Source organism: Meriones unguiculatus, chromosome 1, assembly GCF_030254825.1.
Source record: "Meriones unguiculatus strain TT.TT164.6M chromosome 1, Bangor_MerUng_6.1, whole genome shotgun sequence".
In the NCBI taxonomy this organism is placed as follows: domain Eukaryota; kingdom Metazoa; phylum Chordata; class Mammalia; order Rodentia; family Muridae; genus Meriones; species Meriones unguiculatus.
Window position 1 is genome coordinate 14,643,063 of NC_083349.1, and position 20,000 is coordinate 14,663,062.

Genomic DNA, 20,000 nt, shown 5'->3' on the forward strand with positions numbered 1-20,000 from the left:
TGTTGGATTTAAATGAAAAGTCCCCTAGATATTAATATGTGGACTTCATTTGTTAGCCCGCTAAGTCAGGGACTTATAACAAAAGCTTTGTAAACAAAAGATTAAACTGAATCGAGCTTTAGAAAATGAAAAGAAAACAAGAGTCAAGTAATCACAGATCAGACTGGAGCTGCCTAGATGGAAATCAGCGCGGGCTACTGGAGTGGAAAATGTTTAATTGAACTATTTCATTACGCGGAAGTTTATGTCCCCCTTACAGAATCCAAAATATTGGTTATCAGAAAAAGCCATTTTTTCCCTCCCTTTAAAGAGATGGCCCTCCAAAGAAGCAACGTACAGTGAGAGTCCGTGCACCATCTCTCCCCCTTCACCCACCTCTGAAGTGGCCAGGTATAGGCCAGGAAGCTCCCCGTACCTGTTGGCCTTGACATGGGCACAGGGTTTGGAGTGTCTAGCATTTGCCTTCAAGGATTATCCACCACCCCTGAACCAGAACCAGTCTAGAAGTGACCCCAACCTGTGTGGGGCATCATGTGCTCTTGTACTAACCTTGGGTAACCTTTCAGGGTCACCTGGATGTCTGGGTATCACTTTCTGCAACCTCTGGAAGCCGTAATCTATGGTTGGCTCATTAAGGGCTGCAACAGGACACACAAACACACAGCAAGTCAGTCACTGTTATGTCATCCATTGTGCACTTATCGCATGCTTACACACAGGTGTGCAGTTCTTCTCAAGCATGCCTCCAGGGAAGCACCCCTGCACGTTGGCTCTGCTTTAAGCAATAGACTCCCCCCCCCCCACCGACACACACACTTCCTTTTGCACACAGAAGTAACAATTATTTCTAATCTATAATTAGACTGGAAGAAAGTCGGAGGGTGGCTCAGTAGATTGTAAAAATGGCGGTGCAGCCCCGGAGGTGACAGGTCTTGAGGCCATATATAGCCATCACCGCAGCCATGATTCGGTGTCTGCCTCGCACGGTGCGTTCCTCACCAGCCAGGGATTTATGGGAAACTGGCAATTATGACATATGTCCGGCTATTGCTAGCCTCAGATTTATCCCTGTGGTCCTTTTTTGTCTAGCATATTGCCTGAGCACAGACCAGGCAGGAGGAACACTTACTCTTGCAAAGCTTTAATAATCTGTGAATGGCTGACTACAAACTGATATAGAGCGCTATCATTCCACAGCTGCAATCCACCAGCCCCACGAAATTGCCGGCCACAAATAGTAATTAATCTTTTTATCCCTCAAATTGTAATTTTGACTATGAACTGTGCGTGGCCATAAATCAGAGGCACATGCACCCTGTACAGTGCGTGAATCACAGCCGGGACTCCATTCGACTGCACACACTGTGTTTAACAAGCTTTATAAGGAGCCATCGGGCTTTATTACGGCTCTGCCTGACTCCAACAAAAACTGAGCCCGGAGGCCCGGGGACGCGAGTTAAGATGAAAATACTTATTAGAGTACATTATTTCTTGATGTAGATATCGTTTTCCGTGGAGTAACTCCACGGCGCACGGCGCGACATAAATCAGGAGGTTTTTCGGAGACTAATAAGACCTGCCGCCATCTATTCATTACTCCGCCCGCAATTTGGGCCATCACTCATTAGTAATTTGATGATTAACGCCACCCAGGTCTGCGGAGTGCCGGAGAACACAAAAGGCCATAGCTTCCTAGGAGGAAGCTTGGGGCTGCCTTGGAAAGTGCTCTCCACAATAATTGGTCACCATTATCCTCGAGTGCTGAGCTGTCGGTGCATCTTGTAAGCAAGCCAGGAGCCTTACACGTACACTCAATAATGCGCCCGAAAGTTGAGGACCACAATATGATTTGACATTCCATCATACATCCCGGAGACAAAGGTCCGCACAGGAATGTGAAGTAAGACATTTTCTTGTTAATAAAGCATTGATCCGATGTATTGATTTTACATGACATGGCTTTTGCTGGGATTTTGCCCTCTTTTTTCTTTGCAAATAGTAAAACCCTTCAAAATGCCTTGGTGTATGTGACATGGCAAAATTTCTAACTCTCTGTGATGTAAATTCTATATGTGTAAAACCACTTCATAATCAGACCATTAATCATCGGAAGCTGTCAGCATTGACTGGGGGGACAATTTGTCATGTCTCTGCCTCGGCACAGGCAAGGGTGTCAGGCAAAAATGCAGTGCGGGCATCAGGGAGGATGGGCTCCAGTCCCAGCAAACGACTTGGTCCAAAAAGGGGTAAGATGAAGTATTATGTTTCTTGATCGGGGTGTTGGGGGGGAGGTGGCCCAGTGTGCATTCCTAACATGTCAGGTTCCTCTTCTCTGCCAGCTAATCACCATGACCATTTGACTTAATGAATCGGTCTGATGAAAGGTGATCAGAAAAGATAGATGGGCAGCCGTTATTGATTTCATGCAAATGCCCCTGACAGGTGATAGGCGCTTTAATGCAAGCTTTCAGAAGCTTCATGACTTGTGATAAGCATACACTCACTCTGGGAGAGACATTCTCCAGTGTCTGGGTTGAACTGATATTCTTCTTCTATGACCTGAAGTGTCATAGAAAAGCCATATAAATAGTAGGGCCCCTTTCGTCTCCTGATTCAAACCAACCAAAGTAAGTAGGCGTGGCACATCAGGAAAGTTCGGGCAGGGTACAAAAGTTTGGCAAGGCCAGGCGACACCAGACTGGATGAGCCATACAGCCAGGGACCCGGTGCTGCTGTTCCAGCCAGAAGTGCCCCTCCTCCAGGGGCCTGGCTCCAGAATCTCAAACGTGTTTACATGGCAGAATTGTTGGAACCTGCCTCCTCTCCAGTGGCGGGGGCGTCAGCAGGCCTTCACAGTCTTGTGAGTTTCTGCTCCCATGGTGCGTACCCCCCAACCCCCCATGTACCTCTGGGCCCCCTAGAGCATAGACTGGTCCCATTGAAGACCTGCCCTAGCCAGCAGCCCTCAGAGCCTCCAGAACGCTCATCTCTACCCATGGCCGGTGAAGACTGGTTCAGTCCTCACCGGCCAGTTCTGCAACCGGAGGAGAAAGCACGAGATCTCCCCACACATCTAATAAACCCTCAGCGCGTCGAGTTTACAGCCCAGAGCCTAGCCGAGCCAGGGCAAGGCACTGGCACGTCCAGTCACAGAGCCCCGAGCCAGGCCAATCAATACCACTTTCCTGTTTTAGAACTGGGTAATTATGAGGGGGAGAGATTGCCTGACCTTTCACCTGCACTGCATTACTTTGCTGATATTAAGATAAATTGCCTGATTTTGGGTAAACATATGCTGCAATTCAAACTGTCAGCACTGGTTTGCTCAGGGATAATTTGTATTGATCTCCCAGCTTCTTCCCAATTTTGCTTACTGACCTCGTGGATAATTAGAGAAGGAGCCTTGAGTGAGCTCAAGTCGGGGATGGGGAAGAAATATGAAGAAGAATAAAGCAAATTTGTTTTATGTTAATATTTGTCGGCCCGCCCCTCACATCTGTCAGCACCAGCAAAGCCATAAATTAATGCATTTGGTTCCCGAGCAATTTATTCCAAGGAATTATTTAGCAGCATGCTTAGTCTCCGAACATGTGTCACTGGGTTAAATTAATTTAAACTCTGCCTTAAACGCAACAAAACAAATGTTATTTTCTGCTGAAGGGGAAAAAGAAAAAAACAGTAACGTTTATCAAAAATGTATCTGTAAGCTAGAACCTTTCTGCATGGACTTCTGTCAATCTGTGAAAGGGAGGGTGGGTCTTCTCATAAATCCCCCCTCCGGAAGTAATTAGTGTCCATTATTTGTCCTGAATTCAAATTTCGCTAAGATGGCCTGCTGCATGTAGGAGATGAATGTATGTGTGAAATTATATCGTTTAAGATATGTCAGATTACAAGGCTGTTGTATCAAAAGTCATAAAACAAATCTCCCCTGTGAAATATCTCTTTATTAACTGTGCCATAAGATATTAACATTCCTCATTTAGTGGAGGGCCTTTTATCTGTTTCAAATACATTATTCGTCCTTTTGGAGATAAACTGTATTAATATCCATTTGAGTAGGCTACTGTGGCCTAATGCATAGTAATTTTTGTTGGAGAGCTTTTATTTTAGAATAAGAAAATTACACAGCAATAAAACCTGAATGAATCAGAAGCTAGAATGGCTGGGAATCACATTCCATGCCAAATGAGGCAAGCAATCAGGCAGCCTGTGAAAGGCCAGATATCCGGCTATCATGTGCAGGCCAGTCTCCAGTGTGGGTCCTACAAATAGAGCCTGACATGGCCACATAGACTCCATTCCGCACGCCGGATAGCCTGCAGCTTGGGAAGGACGCATATTTAAATATATTTGAGTGTACTGGAGTTAATCTCGTTACTTTACACGCATTGAAGTCATAACAGAAGAAGCGCTCTAAATATTTAAGTCATGCCCATGTGCTGGGGGATTAATCACAGCGCAATTGATAAAATTTTAACGGTCTGTGATGTCGGTTCAAGTTGGGATTGCCAGAGCTAATGTGGCAGCCGAAAATGGCATCAGGCTTTGAGCTGCAGCTGGGGCCAGAGTAGCTCCAACTGGCCTGCTGCAATTAGAAACGTACCAATGGGCAGCAGTGCTGGGTTTTTCTTTCTTGTGACATCAGTCATTGGAGTTTACATTTTGATGGCCGAACTGTCTTTGTCAGCCAGCCCTGCTCAGGGTTCTATGCTGCTCCCCAGCATCCCAAAATGTAAATGGCTTTCCTCAGACTTCAATAGCTAATCCATTGGTGTGTAAACCTCATTCACTTATGTGGATAAGGGGACATGCTCCTGAACACCAATACACCAATGACACATAGAAAACATTGCGGATCAAAAAAAAAAAAAAAAAAAAACTGAATGCTTAAGGCTAGTGTAGTTTCCTACAGAAAACGCTCCTAGGAATGAAACGAAGCCCCGTCAATTTTTGGAAGCCCAACCCACTCACCCAAAATTTACTAAGCAGCTACTATGCTTTCAAAGCTCAATTGTGCCTGCTTCCCAGTGGCGTGAAAGCTATCCTCAGGGGCAGCAGTCAAGAGCAGAAAGTGTTGCTGTGGACAGCCCCACCCCACCCCCAGTCCAGGGGGCCCCTTGCTGGTAGAAGTGGGGGGGGGGGAATTGTTGCATGAAGGAGGACACACAGTGACAAGGCTTAATTGTGACAACAACCTCCTGGAAGGAAGACCTGGATCCGGCTGCCAGCCAGAGAGCAGTGGGTCCGCCTTTAAGGACTGCCGGAATAATTGCTCCTGCAGCACAGTTGTGTCTTTAAAAGAGTGACATTAAACACACGAGGGGGAGACTCCCAGGTAGGGAACAGCTGCCTTTAGCACTGTCTTTCCCCCCTGGAAGTCCAAGCTAGAATGCAGGTTGCGGTGCAGCAGTGGCCCCTGCCCAAAAACCCTGACTCCAACAATAACAACAGGAAGACATTCATTTGCTCCATTCCAGCTGCTGGCTGCAGCTATTAAGTGAGCTCCAGTTTCATTTCAATAATGATCGGCTTCCTGTAACTTCCCAATCATGCATTTGTCATAATGCAGTAATTTTCTTGCTACAAACAGATCCTCATAATGAGGCCGTTTTTCACATTAGCAACATAACTACATAATAAGAACATCTGTAGTTCCTTTTCCGAGGGACAAGAACGCGCTTCAATTAAGGCAATGGGTTTGTTAAATAAGATATAGTATATTTTACTAACAGGGATACCCAGACCCTGCCCCAACAGACTACAAGCCGTCAGTGTGCCTGAATGAACACAGGTTGTAATGTGTAAAAATTAAATAAAGTAAAATTAAATTGCTCAATACAAAGACATTCCTCTAGAGGGTGTTGGTGATTTTAGTGACAAAGTGCTATTTGCTGACAAGTAGTTTACACATTAACCAGCCGAATCCAAGGGGGAAAAATGCCAATAGCAATTATATCACCTTGAGGTTATTAAATGTCCCACTGATAAGTAACTAGGTGAGCTTGACCAGGTGATAAAGACTGCTGTGAGCAAACGATTGCCCCATGAAGAATGCTTCTCTGTCCTGCTGTTTCTCCAGATAGCTTTTCTTTCAAAAATGACTGTATAAAAAGTTGCATTAAAAAAATGAGAGGCTTCGGAAGTCAAAATTGATACTTAGCCCCCCTCTGGCGCCCCCACCTTCCAGCTAAGGCACTTTCATCATTCCACCTCAAAACACTACACAAAGTCCCCAAATGCCTGGGTTTTTCTCTCCCCCCTTTTTTTAGGCTTTAAAATGATGCTAAGTTCTCCACTTTATCATCAACTGTCTCCTGCAAGCGCATTTCATCTATAAGAAATTCAGATGCTCGGGAAATTAAAATTTCAAAGATCTGCTGCAAAAAAAAAAAAAAAAAAAATCAATGGGGCGAGATCAATGCTCATAGAAATTTCATGAACTTTGAACTGATCCGGGCATGATGATGAGGGGTGGCTAGAGCTGACGGCACCTAGTGTGGATGAGAAGCAGCCGGGTAGCAGGGAGGAGAGCCACGGTTTACATGGGCTTCAGCTTTCATATTTTGTTGGACAAAAAATTTTAATTTTTAGTCTATGTCAGTAACAAGCAGAAATGGGGGGAAAATCCGCCTTCCCAACCCAACATGTGGATCTCCCTGCTTAAAAACACCTAATGCTTTGCACACTAACACAGCCACAAAATGAAATCGGTTCCCTTTGCAGCCGATTGCAGGTGCAAATTAATATTGTAAAATGAAGATCAATACATGGACAGGGCCAAATCAATAGTGGCTAAATTATTGCTGCATTTTCCTCCTCATTCAAGATGAGTTGTGTTTTCCTCTCAAAGTCAATACTTCGCAGCTTTTCTCATTAATTTCTCAATAAATTTGGCAATGAATTTCAATCACAGAACTGGGCAGGGTGAGCCAGGCATTGTGGTGTGCATGGGAAACACAAAGGCCAAGCAGTCCCCACATCGCTCACTGGGGTGCTGGCCCAGCTAAGGGACAAACGGGGAAGACATACAGTCACCCTTCTGCACCTGGAAGCCAGCCCCAAATTTGACATCTCCTTTGAGTGGCCAGGCTAGTGTTGTTTCTGCTCCGTGTCAATGTGTGGGGGGAGGGGGCGCATTCCCAAAGCCAGGCCCACCTAGGGTTGGCCTCGGTTTCCCATTAGTTCCTCCAGAACCTTCCGGGTTCCATCAGCAGGTCTTCTCAGAACGAGAAGAGCACAACAGTTGACTTCTAATTGGGATCTGGAGGCTCCCTGCTCACATGGGGAATGCTGTTCTAGTATTCACACAGGCAGCACAACCAGGCCTCCTGCACAGGGACCCACTTCCATTCACCACTGCCTGGCAGCGGATGGCAGCATTGTGATGTGACACCAAACGCAGAAAAGGGGGCAGCCCATCTTCCTTGTAACCAAAATAATACCCTTGCTGACAACTATTGGACAGCATTCAAACGCTTTTGTTTACATACCTCGAAGAATGCATTGGATTGTGGCTTGCATAGGGCTGGGGAACTACACCAACCAAACCCAGCCCTGCAGCTAAAGAAAACCCAGGCTCTGGAGCCTGAGCTCTCGTCACCACACCTGTCCATCTCAGGCTGGTCCAGCACAGACACACCCCAACAAGAGCTACCATCTGCCAATCTCTGGCGTGCCGCCCTCCTCCCCAAAGCTGCCCTGTCATCTTACCCAGTTCTCTAAGTGGAGAATTGTGTCCAAGGGGAGACATCAGTAAGTAAAACTGCCCTCAAAAACATGCAACCACCACAAAGTTCCCACATGTCACCCTCTGCTTCAGGAAAGCAAGTTCCCTGTATCCTCACCCTCTCGGAGGCTTCATGGGGGAGGAAGGTCCTAAAAGCCAAGAGGGAAACACAATCTGTAGACAGCCAGTTGGGAATGGATGTGCATATTTAATACCAATAGAAAAATCTCCATGCAAAGGGAAGTTGCAACACAAACTTTGGAAGCCAGTGCTCCTTGGCTGCAGTGGCCTAAGACAAAGGTCCCTCTTGGGTGTCCCTACTCCCATGACCTCCTGAGAACCCATGCTTCCTAGAATGTGTAAGGAGGATCACTCAAGGGGACCTTACACCACATGCCTGCCTTGTTCAAAGCAGTGCATACAGCTGACGCTTAAAGGTGCTGCAGCGCCACGGAGGGGCCAGGCTTCCGGAAGACACCAAGACTGTATGATAAAGCTATCAAGCAGCTCTAATTGTGAGGCACAAAAATGAACATGTGTTTGTCTTACATCCACATAGACTTTTTTCTAATATCTACATATCCATCAATCTATAAACTCATAAGCAATCATGTGGTACATCTATACAATGAAATACTATTCAGACAGGTTAAAAAAAAAGTCATCCTGACATAGGCCACAGAGGAACCTGAGAATATCATATGCTAAGTGAAAGAAGTCATCTCCAAAGGCTATGTATAGAATGATCTGCTCTTGACAAACAAATCTACAGGGGTTAGGGTTAGGCCAGGGATGGGAGGGAAAGATATGAATGTGGACCATAGGGCAGGATAAAATCATTGAGATAGGTTGTACAACACTGTGCATATAAAGAAACTTTTGTTTCTTGGCTTCTGCTGAGCATCTTGGTAGGTAAACTGCACCCAAAGAATCACTGAAGCAGATGTGAGATCTCCAGTATTTGCACCCCTATGTTGATTGTGACACTATTCAGAAAAGCCAAAATATAAAACCAGCCTAGATTCCATCAGCAGTAGAGGTAAGGAAGCATATACACACTATGGAGTCTTAGCCATGAAAAAAACAAAACAAAGCAAAACAGAAATCATGGATTTTCAGGAAAATGGATGGAACTCCAGATCACCATGTTAAGTGAAATAAGCCATTCAAACGTGGAATGTCTTTCCTCGTAGTCAAAATTTAGACTAAAGAAAAAAAAAAAAGAAGTAGAGGGGTCATAAAAGATCCAAGGGGACAAGGGGTGATGGGGAGGAGAGAAAGACAAAACAATGCATGCTCTAAGTGTGTGAAAATATCATGATGGAACCCATTAACTTACAAGCTGATTGTAGGTGGAGGAATGGTAGTATGCCTGTGCTGAGGAAAATGCTCTTCTGCATGTTATCTGGCAGGCAGCACAGGTGCTTCTAGAGAGAGCAGGGACCCATGCCAGCTGAGGAAGGCATAACCCAGCTGTGGGCTGAGGGACTCTCACTTAGGAGTTCCCAACATGGTTTACCTTTCAGTTTTCCCAGTGGCATCTTAACTCTGGGTCTTTCGGGCTGAGTGCAGAAGGAAAGACACTTGGAGGCAAAGCCTTTAAAAGCATGGCCAGGATTAACATAAGCGCTGGAATCCTCAAAAGCACAGACCTGTGCATAGGGTGCTGCACTCTGCGCGTGTCTCATAAAGCAGCCCCGATGTGGTGCTGCATGCCTGTGATCCTGGCTCTCAGGACACAGAGGCAGGAGAATCAGGCATTTAAAGCCAACTTGGGCTACATACATAGTGAGATCAGAAAGGACATGAAAATAGGAGGGTGACTAGTTGGGAAGAAAATGGCTTTCAGTTGGAGGAGGGGAACGGGAAAAGCAGATAGATAAGGTGTGAAAATAACTTAGAGTATATATATGCAAGATGAAATTATCAAAGAATTAGGAAGTGGTAGGGAGAGAGAAAGGAGGGGGGGGTTGGGAGGCCCAAATTCTACTTTCATACAGGTTGGAGATCACAAGTTATCTTGTAATCTGAGGAGGCTGGTCCTTTATAGCTTCTCATGCCCCACCACTTGCTCCCTGACCAACCAAGAGGAGGTCTCATTCTTCTTGGGAACCCTCCACACAACTCGCTGAGCACCTATGTTGCAGGGCCAATTCCAGAGAAAAATCTCACAGCTCTGCCACATGCAAGGTCTTGGGGAGCCATTTCTTTCCCCTGAACCCAAGACTTGAGAGTACTGCCTGCCTTGGGGCTGTTTTCATTAACTGCTCCCTACACCTGCCTCTTTCCCACAAGACTGAGTCAGTGGGGTTGTAGCAGTATTCACACTGGACGTCTGTCACAGGCCATGTAGATCCCAGGCGAGCCTCCAGGATAAAGACAAGAGTAGTTGCCTTTTGGTACGAACCCTCTGCTGTGCAGGCAAGGTATCTCTCCTCCTCCTTCAGCACCTAGAGATTTGCTGATTTTCCTTCCCAAGAGTCACCCAGAGTGCCCTACTGAGGTCTCAGCCTACATATGCATGAGATAAACACTGACCCCCAGAAGGCAAATCCCAAACCACAATGACCTTCACCACCACACTGTTTAAAGCTGAGACACCATGCTCCCATTGGTGACTATCCAATCATCTGGCTTTCCCAAGCTCCTGGCTGGGGAGCAGCAAGGAGAAAGCACATCATCCATGGTTGGATACAGGACCCAGTTTCTCTAATGATGCCATGACAAAGACCAAACAGAACCTGAGACCCTATTCAAGGCAGAATGTTAGCATTTTGGGCACAGAGTTCCTGGAAGGCAGGGGACCCTGTGAGGCTGTGGCCTCTGGTAGCTGCACACTGGTCTCACTAACGAGAAGCAAGCTAAGTTTACTTGGGGAATGACTGCTGTTTCCACCCACAGGAAGCACACAAGGAGATTCTGTGGCTTAGGACATACCACAGCTGGATGACAAGGGCACACACAGCAGCCACCTGCCACAGCCATGAACACACTCCAGGAGCCTGGGCCTTGATGTGTGTGCCTCTGTGCTAACAGGCCTAAGCTTCTGTGAGGGATTTTGTGTCAGGAGTACTGTCATCAAAGGAAAAACACTGAGGGGTACATGATGAATGGCTCTAACTTGTACATCGGGGCATCTACCCTGACACGGAGTTGTGACCTTGGCCAGGACCAAGGAGCATAGGCCAGCAGCACTTCCCCCATCCCCATGGAGGCCAAAGGAGAGATGCCAGTCAGAGGTAAAAGGAAGGGGTGAAAATGTAGACAAGAGCTCTAGTAGAACCCCCAAATCCAACCTTATAGCCTTCCAGACTTCCAACTTCTCTGTGGCTATAGGATGCCTAGAGGGGCAGATCTGGGCTTCTGAAGCCTAAAAGATCAGGGCTCCCTTGCCTAGCAGTAGGTTTTCCACGTGTGGAAGATAAAAAAGTGATGTGAACTAGAGAGAATGTGAACTAGAGAGAAAAAAAAATGGACTCAGGACAATGCTATGTCTTAAAAAAGAAAAAAATGAAAATTCTCTGAATCTAATATATAGCAAGATTTGTGGCAGCTCCTGGCCTCCATGGAGTTTACATTTTACATTGTCACGGGTTCCTACTGCACCTTCAACAGACATGCAACGGCCCATGCCTGCAAAACTGAATTACCCCATCTGCTCATCAGTGCAGCAGGGACCTTTGTCGTTATCCAGGGTCAAAATCCACATCACAGATTTCAGTTTTGTTGTTGAGTTAAAAATCACCCAAAGAAAGAAAAAAAAAATAAAAAAAAAAAAAAAAAAAAAATCACCCAAAGAGAAGAAAGTTGGATCCTGATAATTTTCTACAACAAATTTAAAAGGCCCAGTAGTCAAGGAACAATTCTCTGAATGTATCTTTTCTCATGTTGTTTTGCATCCTAAGTCTCGATCTGCTCCACTGGGTCTAGACACGGCTTAAGACCTTCTAGAAATATAACCGTTCGGTGGTGACACACAGGGACCTTGGTTCAGCTGTCCCAGGAGCCGGCCTGCACAGAACATTCCAGAGTAAAACCCTTTTCCACCATACCCTCCTCATGTCCACATGTGGGAATGAACTACGTGGCAGGAAGCTCAAGCACTAGACTATGAGACCAAGAAGGAGGACTGGCCATTCTAGACCCCGTGAGAGGGCCAACGGGCCGTTTATCCCACCTTCCCTGAAGTGTCAGATCCTCCGCTTCCTTTTAAGTTTCTCCACCAAGATGCTGGCTCTGCTGCTGCCCTGACTCTCACGATGAACCTGCTGGAGGTCTCACTGTAATGACCTGCCTGCCAGCTTACCTTAGACCTTATTCTTTCATTCTGCCTGCCCTTGGTGTGGTTGCCTTCATTGTGTTGTGCTTTTAAATGGACATTAGTTCATGTCTGTCCCCCACACCCTACCACTCTTAGTTCCCGCAGAACTAGAAATAAAACTCCCAGAGAGGGAGGGTAGGCCCTGCCTGTGTCAAAGAAAGAGGGTCAGACCTGTCTCTACCATCCACATCCTGCCTGTCCTAAGTGAAGCCAATGACCCCTTTGTCCTCTGGGTAAGACGAATGGCCGTCTCCTCGAAGCCACGTCTTGTCAGGTGGGCTGCGAAGTCAATACCTTCACCTTGGTATGGAAACTTTGTGATTTATCAGTCCGTCTCCCCTCTTGGGTTCACGCAGCCCCAACATACACAGCCTATCGGGCACATGGAACAGCCCTGGTCACAGCCAGTTGGAAAGCAACCAAAGCCCCTGTGATGACAGACAAATGTGTCTTCTTAGCAACAGCCCAAAAGCACTTGACTTGTACTAATAACAAAAAGGCCACGCTGGTCACCGTGGGTCTAAAGACGAAGCACCCTGTCACCAGCCTGGTTGGGAAATTAGCAAATAATGTTCTTTTCCTTGATAAATGGGTGACAGCCCCGTCTCACCAATCATTTTTAACATTTTGATGCATGCCTATGATCCCACTGGAGGGGCAGAAAAGTTTACTGGCCCTCAATTTTCACATGATGAATGGAACTCTCTAAATGTGCGATTTCTGTATGAGGTATAGTTCATTTTAAGCAATTCTGGTAAATGGGTGTCACTGATTAGGACAAATCGTCTACTTGTGCTGTGCCTCATTCTCCTGCCCTCCTTTGAGACAAGAAAAGAGGAGACCGCAGGGACAAGGAGCCTTCACGAAACCCTCTTTAAAGGGATACATTCTCCAGCCATGCCTCCAGCACCCACTTGACACGCAGCAGCTTCACTGATGGTGGCTAAGGTAGTGCCATGTGCTACCCAAGGGAGGACACCAGGTGAACACTACCTCCTTGCCTGAGGCCCTAAAGGGGCCCAGTCACAGCCTGAAGTGCCCACTCCCAAGGGAAGGGGGTGAGGCAGGGACACTTACCACCTAGGCCTTGTGAGAAACAAAACAAAAACTACCACCCTTTGCTAACCATGCTTAGACATGTGACAAAAAAATCAGGAGTAGGGTGATGTTGTGAAGAAGATAGTGCTGTTTGAATCATGGAACAGCTGGATAAAGTTTCAAATTTGGGAGCCTAAAGATGGCCTAAGCTGCTGGCACAGCCTCATGATACCCTCCAAGATTAGCAACTTGACCTAAGAGCCAAGGTATCCAGGAGTTCCATTGCCAGGGGATGTCTGGGTATGCCGAAGACACAGACTTCCTGAAACTCCTGAGACCTGGTGACTATGAACCACCATCATGGGTGACAGGCATGGGCACATACACATCCGCTGGAGAAAGGAAGGGGAAGTAGGATGCCGTTGGCTGCCTTGGCAGGAGGGGCTGGAATCACCGATAACTCTGGGTCAAGACAGCCACATTCTAAGAGCCATCAGGGCAGAATGTGTTCCTGAGTTGTGCACACTGGTGTCTTGGAGTTTAGGGCTGGAATAATTGGGTGGGGCTGTGTTTAACATTAGGTTTAGCAGAGCACAGAGGATTCTAATTGTGGGCAGCAATTTAGAATCATTTGTTCTGCAGACACGAGATTTGCTGGGAGAACCACAGGCCTGGGAGAGAGAAAACTGGAGCTGTCCAACCACCGGGAAGGTTGTTTGGACTCCATGGTGTGGACAGAACCATGTCTAAATATTCACAAGCAACCTTTCCATGTGCCAGAAACACAAGGGCTTTCCCAGGTAAGAAGAAATGGCTTGGGAGGTGGAAGCCAGCCAGGAGACTCAGCAAGAAACTGTGTCGTGCCAGGGGCAGCATAGAGCTGGCACCCCTCAATATGGAGCCAGTTTTAAGGCACCCTGTGACCTCTTTCGAAAAAAGACAAACCTAAAAACCATATCAGAAAGAACAGAAACTGCTTGCAATTCCTGGCTGAGGTACCCATCTCCCAAGCCTGACATCAACTGCACACACGTCTGTATGAAAATATTCCCATCCAGTGAATGCATCACAGACCTGGGGCCCTTCCAGGTATCCGCCGTGTGTCCACGTTAGACACGTCTATGCCGCCTGCCAAAATCTTGTTGAGTGACTGGGCTCAGTCTGTTACCGGCGACATGTTGACTCCCAGTAATTTGTGATAATTTCTTTAATTGAGCAAAAGAGAATTCTCTAAAATAAGGGTGGGTCAATCGAACGTCAGGGCAAGAGGTCAACAGAAAAGCCCCGAGTCCCATTCCTCGTTCTCGTGAACTAAGCTTAAACCCAAGCCGCACCAGCAGCCTCTGTTCTTTTGTTAATCAGGAAATATTTTGCCAAATGTCCATTTTTAAGGAAACACACACACACACACATAGTGTGCCATACACTTGACACTTGAAAACAGGTCTGCAAAAGGAGTTTTCACGAGAGCATAATCTCAATTAGAAGCATGCAAATTCCAACCCAACTTAATCAGGTAATGCCATAATGTTTTTATTCTAATTAAAAAATAATTTCTTTTATTACTCTCAACAATGTGATGTGTTTGCAACACTAAAAATATGAGAGCAAAAGCCGCTTGATTTTTGCCTCAACAGTGAGTTCCTCAGGTAGGTGATTCCAGGACTGTTTTAATTATTATTAAACAAGTCAATGGTATGCTATTAGACAAATATTAAAACAAGCATTGCACTTGGTTATTAATTTGAACTATTCGCTTTTAAATGCAGCAAATATCTCATTAATTTAATTTTAGGTGCCCACCAGTTTATATTGCATTTTACAGTCTAAAGGCAATTTACTATTAACTGGCAATTACATACACAGTGATTGTTAATTCTGCTCCTAAGTGCTAGCCGCTTGAAAATTGTTCTCTCTCTCTAATTTCTGACCTTCTTACAGCAGGGGTGAGGCTCACTGGGAACACAGAGAACTCCTATGGAAGAGCTGGACATGTCATTTGTGGCTCGTTCTTTTAATTCACCGTGCTAATCAACTGAACCGCCACAGCCTCCCAAGGTAATTGTGACTTGAGAGGGACTATGAACAGCAGCCAAGGGTCTGGATGGATGGGGCCTGGCTGGCCTTCCCCTTCCGGGGGCAGAGGCTGAGCACGACCACTCTGGGTTGACTAATAGGGTCTGGTTTTGAAAAATCTGGTGTTTCTCAGGTCACTGTAAACAGCTCATTTAGACCTCTGCCAAGTCCCTCCCAGCCTCTGGCAGGCTAGTGGCAGCCCCTCCTCCAAGCCCAGGTTCATTATCCAGTGGCCCTGCGGCCCCACAGCTGGCCTCATGCCGGGAAGGTTAAATGTGAAGGTGTCCCGGCAGCCTCCGGGGCCTGGGCACACTGATGGGAACCAGACGCCCAGGGGACGGGTCCCCATGTTGTGACATCCAGAGGGGCTGGCTCAGTTTTCATTGGGGAGAGTGAGTCCCTGTGATTACCTCATTGTCCCCATCAATTTCAGGGCAATGCAAATCAGACAGAAGCTTCCAGGCCAGACAGGTTATGACCCTACCTTTCCTCAGCTCGTTGAGAGTATAGAGGCCTGTATCCCTTACACACATGTGAAATGTATATTCCTGGTAAGGAGTGCGCGGGCACACACACACACACACACACACACACACAAGCTAATGCCCACACATGGGGAAACAGGAAATCCCCCACTCTGAGGCAGGAGGACTTGAGTCTTGGGACCTAACAAGTCCAGTCAGCTTGACAGTAGACGCAACTATGCAGAATGGACAGTGCGTCTCTAGAAGGGCTCGTGTGACTATAACAAGCTCAGGGAACACTGCGTTCCTTTGGGAGGCAATGGATATTCAGGGCGAGGAGGACCATCCACCTGGCCAGAGGGCAAGGAGCTTCAGAAAGAGCACCCTTCCCCATTCACCCAGGACAGCTGGCAACAGCGGCTCCTACCACATGACCCCTGCCAGCCAATAACAAGCATCTCCTCCAACCCTGCACACCAGCATTTGTTCACAAGTGTTCAAACCAGGGCCTATCTCAACACTGGGGATAGAAGCAGGCAAAGGAGGGAAAACAGGACCTGGACTCCTCTGCTATCAAATTGCTTGTTAAAATTTTTTTAAAAAAAGACCCCACTTAAACACTCAAAACTCAAGCCATCTTCAAAGCTCAAACAAACGGCCCAGGAATACAAAGACTCGGGAAAGAATGAACCTAGAGCAACCCCTAAATAACCCAGCGGGACCCCATAACAATCTATCTTGAGGACAAGGAAGACATTCTTGTGAGGGACAGGACAGGCTTTCCAGCGTGGACACAGGTTCACTTGTGTGCCAACATTCCAGCCAGGCCACATGAATAGCATTGGAACTCACTCAGCGCACCCAGCCCTGGCACGTCTCTCATAGGTTGCTGTCAGTACAAGAACAAGAATATATCATCTCTACATCCAAGAAGCCCAAGATGTGAACAGGTTCCCATGGACCTCAGCAAAAGTCCAAGATGTCAGCAGCTTTCCACAGCTGGTACTATCTACTAAGTGGCCTCTGTATGTCTAACACTTGGGAGTGTCCTTGATTCTTGCCAAAACCCCATGAGGAAGAGAAAGAGGAAACTAAACTTGGAGGAGGTCAAGTCTACATGGTCCCATAACCAGTACCCTGAGGCTTAGGGCTGTCTAGCCAAATGTTCTAGGTCTTTGCAGGAGGCCTGCTGCTTCCGAAGCTGAAGTTCCTGGGCAGAGACTCGGGAAAATGTGGTACCCACACCATCAGCTGCATTGAGGAGGCATGTGGAATGTGTGTGTTGGGGGAGGGTGGTGGGTAGAGGATGGATCTCACTCATACACATGCCCCCCACCCACCCAAGGCAAAGATGCTGCGGATGCCCAAACAGGCCCAAGGTAGGATTCCAACTTCTTACCTCCCCTGGAACTGGGCATCCAATATCAACAGCAAAGGCACTTATTTGGAGGAGTATGCAGGTGTTCCTAAGCTGACCATGGGGTAATATTTAATATTGCAAGTGAAAAAGAGCTTAAGGTGAATGTGAATTCGATCTAATCTGTAAGCATCATTGCTGAGCACAGCCTATCTTAACTACGTACAGAGCAGTTACAAAAAAAACTATCCAGTATGAAGCCCATTTGATAACACAGTGTAAAACTGCACATGTTTATTGAACACTATACTGAAAACAAAAAAGAACACAATGATGGACATATCTCCCTATAAAAAAAGTCAGACATAAACGGAAGTATTGTAATTTTGGGGACCACCTGCACACAATTTTAAAAGATGTCCTAATTTTTGTCGTTTTGTTTTGATACCTTTTTTATTTTATTTTATTTTATTTTATTTTATTTTATTTTATTTTATTTAGTGCACCGGAGGCTTCAAAATCTAGAGGAATTGCTCTCTCTCAACCTCTAGTCTTTACAGGAGGCTAAGAATATCCAGCTCCCCAAAGCGCCTGGGCACGTCGACCTGTTCCATGCCCACAGCCCTGTACTCTTCAGTTCTAAGATCCTGGGACTCCACACTGACCAGCTAGAGGTGCTGGACTGTCAAGAGCTAGATGCCTCTAGAGCAGTGGTTCTCAACCTTCCTGGTGCTGAGACCCCTTAATACAGTCCCTTATGTTCTGGTGACGCCCCCACCACCATAAAATTATTTTCATTGCAACTTCATAACTGTTACTTTGCTACTATTGTGAATTGTAAATATTTTTGGAGGTAGAGGGTTGTCTGAGGGGTCGCGACCCACAGGTTGAGAACTGCTGCCCTAGGCTAAGGCTCCAAGCCCAGCCTTAGGTGGCAGTAGGCCTCCTGAGGAGCAGGGAGTCTATACGATGCCACTCTGCACCTTTGGTACTTCCTGAAAAGGGAAGGAAGCTGTCACTTCCGTGATCTCCGTGGACCTCAATGTGGAAGCAAGGGGTGGCACCCGGTGGGATAAAGCCCAGCCCCAGGGCGCCTTCAGGTGGTAACAGGGTGGTTAACCCCGGGGCTCTGCGCCCTGCAGTGTGATAGTCACCCAGCCACTGCCCATCCACAAATAATCAACAAGCACCCATCCCTTCCACCGTCCCTGGGTGTCAGCGGGTGTTGTCCTGCATCAAAGCCATTCCTCTGCCTTACAGCCCGTGGGACAGACTAAGATTACAAGCCAAAATGCAGATGTGTCTTTCCTTAAGGTGAAGCTTATTTGTGGCATCTCTCCATGGCAATTTAAAAAAAAATCATATCAATTAAGCACTTGTGTGGGCAAAGTGGCATATAAACACTGATATACTACTCACGACAGATCATGCAGGCCACACATTTCATCCACCGGGGCTTGGGCTACATGTACCCTCTGGAATTTAGATCCCACATAAACAACAGCCCCCTGCAGGGGATAAGATTCCAGGCTCCAGCAAAGGGACCTGGCTTCCACTGGGAGCCAGATATGTGACAGGCCATGACTCCTCCTTCCCAGTCACAGCTCAAGCAACTGAGAAGCGGTGAGGAGCCCGACTGACAAGTGGGTGGGCACAAGGCCTTGAATGCAGCCAAGCATGAGGCAGCCACTCTCAGGGGAGCTGGAAGCCGCTGCAGTTACCAACAACTCTCTGTGCACCACTTTGCTCTGTTGGTGAGAGGCAAAGGCCTTCGGATGGTAGGAAATGCCAAGGTCACACTGCTGCATATGTCCAGCCATCATGAGCTGTCTCAGATGCAGATGGAAAGGTGCACCTGATAAAGCTCAACAGCGTGCCAATAGGCCTCACTTGCACCTCCCCACAGGGCCCCTGGACACCTACCCCATGAGGCTCCCACTGAGACAGAGCACCCACCATTGCCCCCACAGAGGCTCGAGCTGCATAACTCACCAGTGTAGACGAAGCGTCCAGGAGCGCCTTTGCAGAACTGCTTAGACTTGTAGGAGAGGGTGACTTCAACAACTCCAGGGATGTGCCTGGGCGGCGTCTGCACTCGGATGGCGTGGGGGGTTATCAGCTACAGAAACCACACATGAACAAGCGCTCAGTGGTGCAGGCCCTGAGAGGCGGACACTTGCCAGTTGGATATGATTACAAAATGAGCACAAATTGGACCATCGTCTCGGAATGCTCCCTCCTGTCATCCAGAGACTCTGGGCCCACGGTTCTTTAAGGAAAAGATCAGCAAACGTTCCAGGGTTTTAGTTTGCAGGAAAGGCCACAGGGCATCATTCATATGAAAATCACCACCATATGTCTCCTTAAACCTGTTCCGAGTAATTCTAGAACTAATTGTTCCAGGGTACTGGGGGACCTCCTATGGCAGGTTTTAAACCCAAAGTTGTGGGAGGCGGGGCAGACCCACCCACAGAATAGCCTACCACAGGCAAACAGTAAAAGGGAACTTTGCAATAGTTATCATATCTCTTGTCAAAACCACTCACAGAAGAAGGGGACGGGTCAAGGAGACCAATCTCGCAGTCTTACCTCGCTCCACACCAACATCGTTCCGAACACAACTTGTAGACCGTCAAAGAAGTTGTCCCCGATTATGATCACAGTGGCGCCCCCCGTGGTCCAGCCTTCACTGGGGCTGATGGCCTTGATGCACGGAGTGGCTGCGTGCACAAGACAGGACAGATACCTTAGAACATAACCTGACATCATGGGCCCATACAGCCCACCTCAAGTCCCACTGGCAGCCATGGGAGGAGAGGCATGCTGTTCCTCCGGGCACCCGCAAAGGGCAATCGTAGATCAGCATGTTGATGTGTTTAAAGCAAACTATTAAATGTTTTATAAAGCAAAGGCCAAGCCATGGAATACTAGTGAGCAAGAAAAAAAAAAAGCCTTGATATAGCAAATTATGTGTCAGGGCAAATATGACTATTACAAATGATTAAGCTTCGTGTG

The 20,000-nt window shown here is 47.1% G+C and overlaps 1 protein-coding gene across 11 annotated transcripts in view; it reads right to left on the bottom strand.

Annotated features, from left to right (window-relative positions):
* The window catches only part of Ebf3 (EBF transcription factor 3), a 118,628-nt gene that overhangs the window by 12,045 nt on the left and 86,583 nt on the right, over nucleotides 1-20,000 (bottom strand). For all 11 annotated transcript variants that reach the window (XM_060381560.1, XM_060381509.1, XM_060381563.1 and 8 more), the window contains exons 9-11: nucleotides 19,575-19,705; nucleotides 18,978-19,104; nucleotides 550-638 (exon numbers count right to left, since the gene is read on the bottom strand). In XM_060381560.1, coding sequence (XP_060237543.1) covers nucleotides 550-638; nucleotides 18,978-19,104; nucleotides 19,575-19,705 — 347 coding nt within the window. The remainder of the gene's footprint in view (nucleotides 1-549; nucleotides 639-18,977; nucleotides 19,105-19,574; nucleotides 19,706-20,000) is intronic.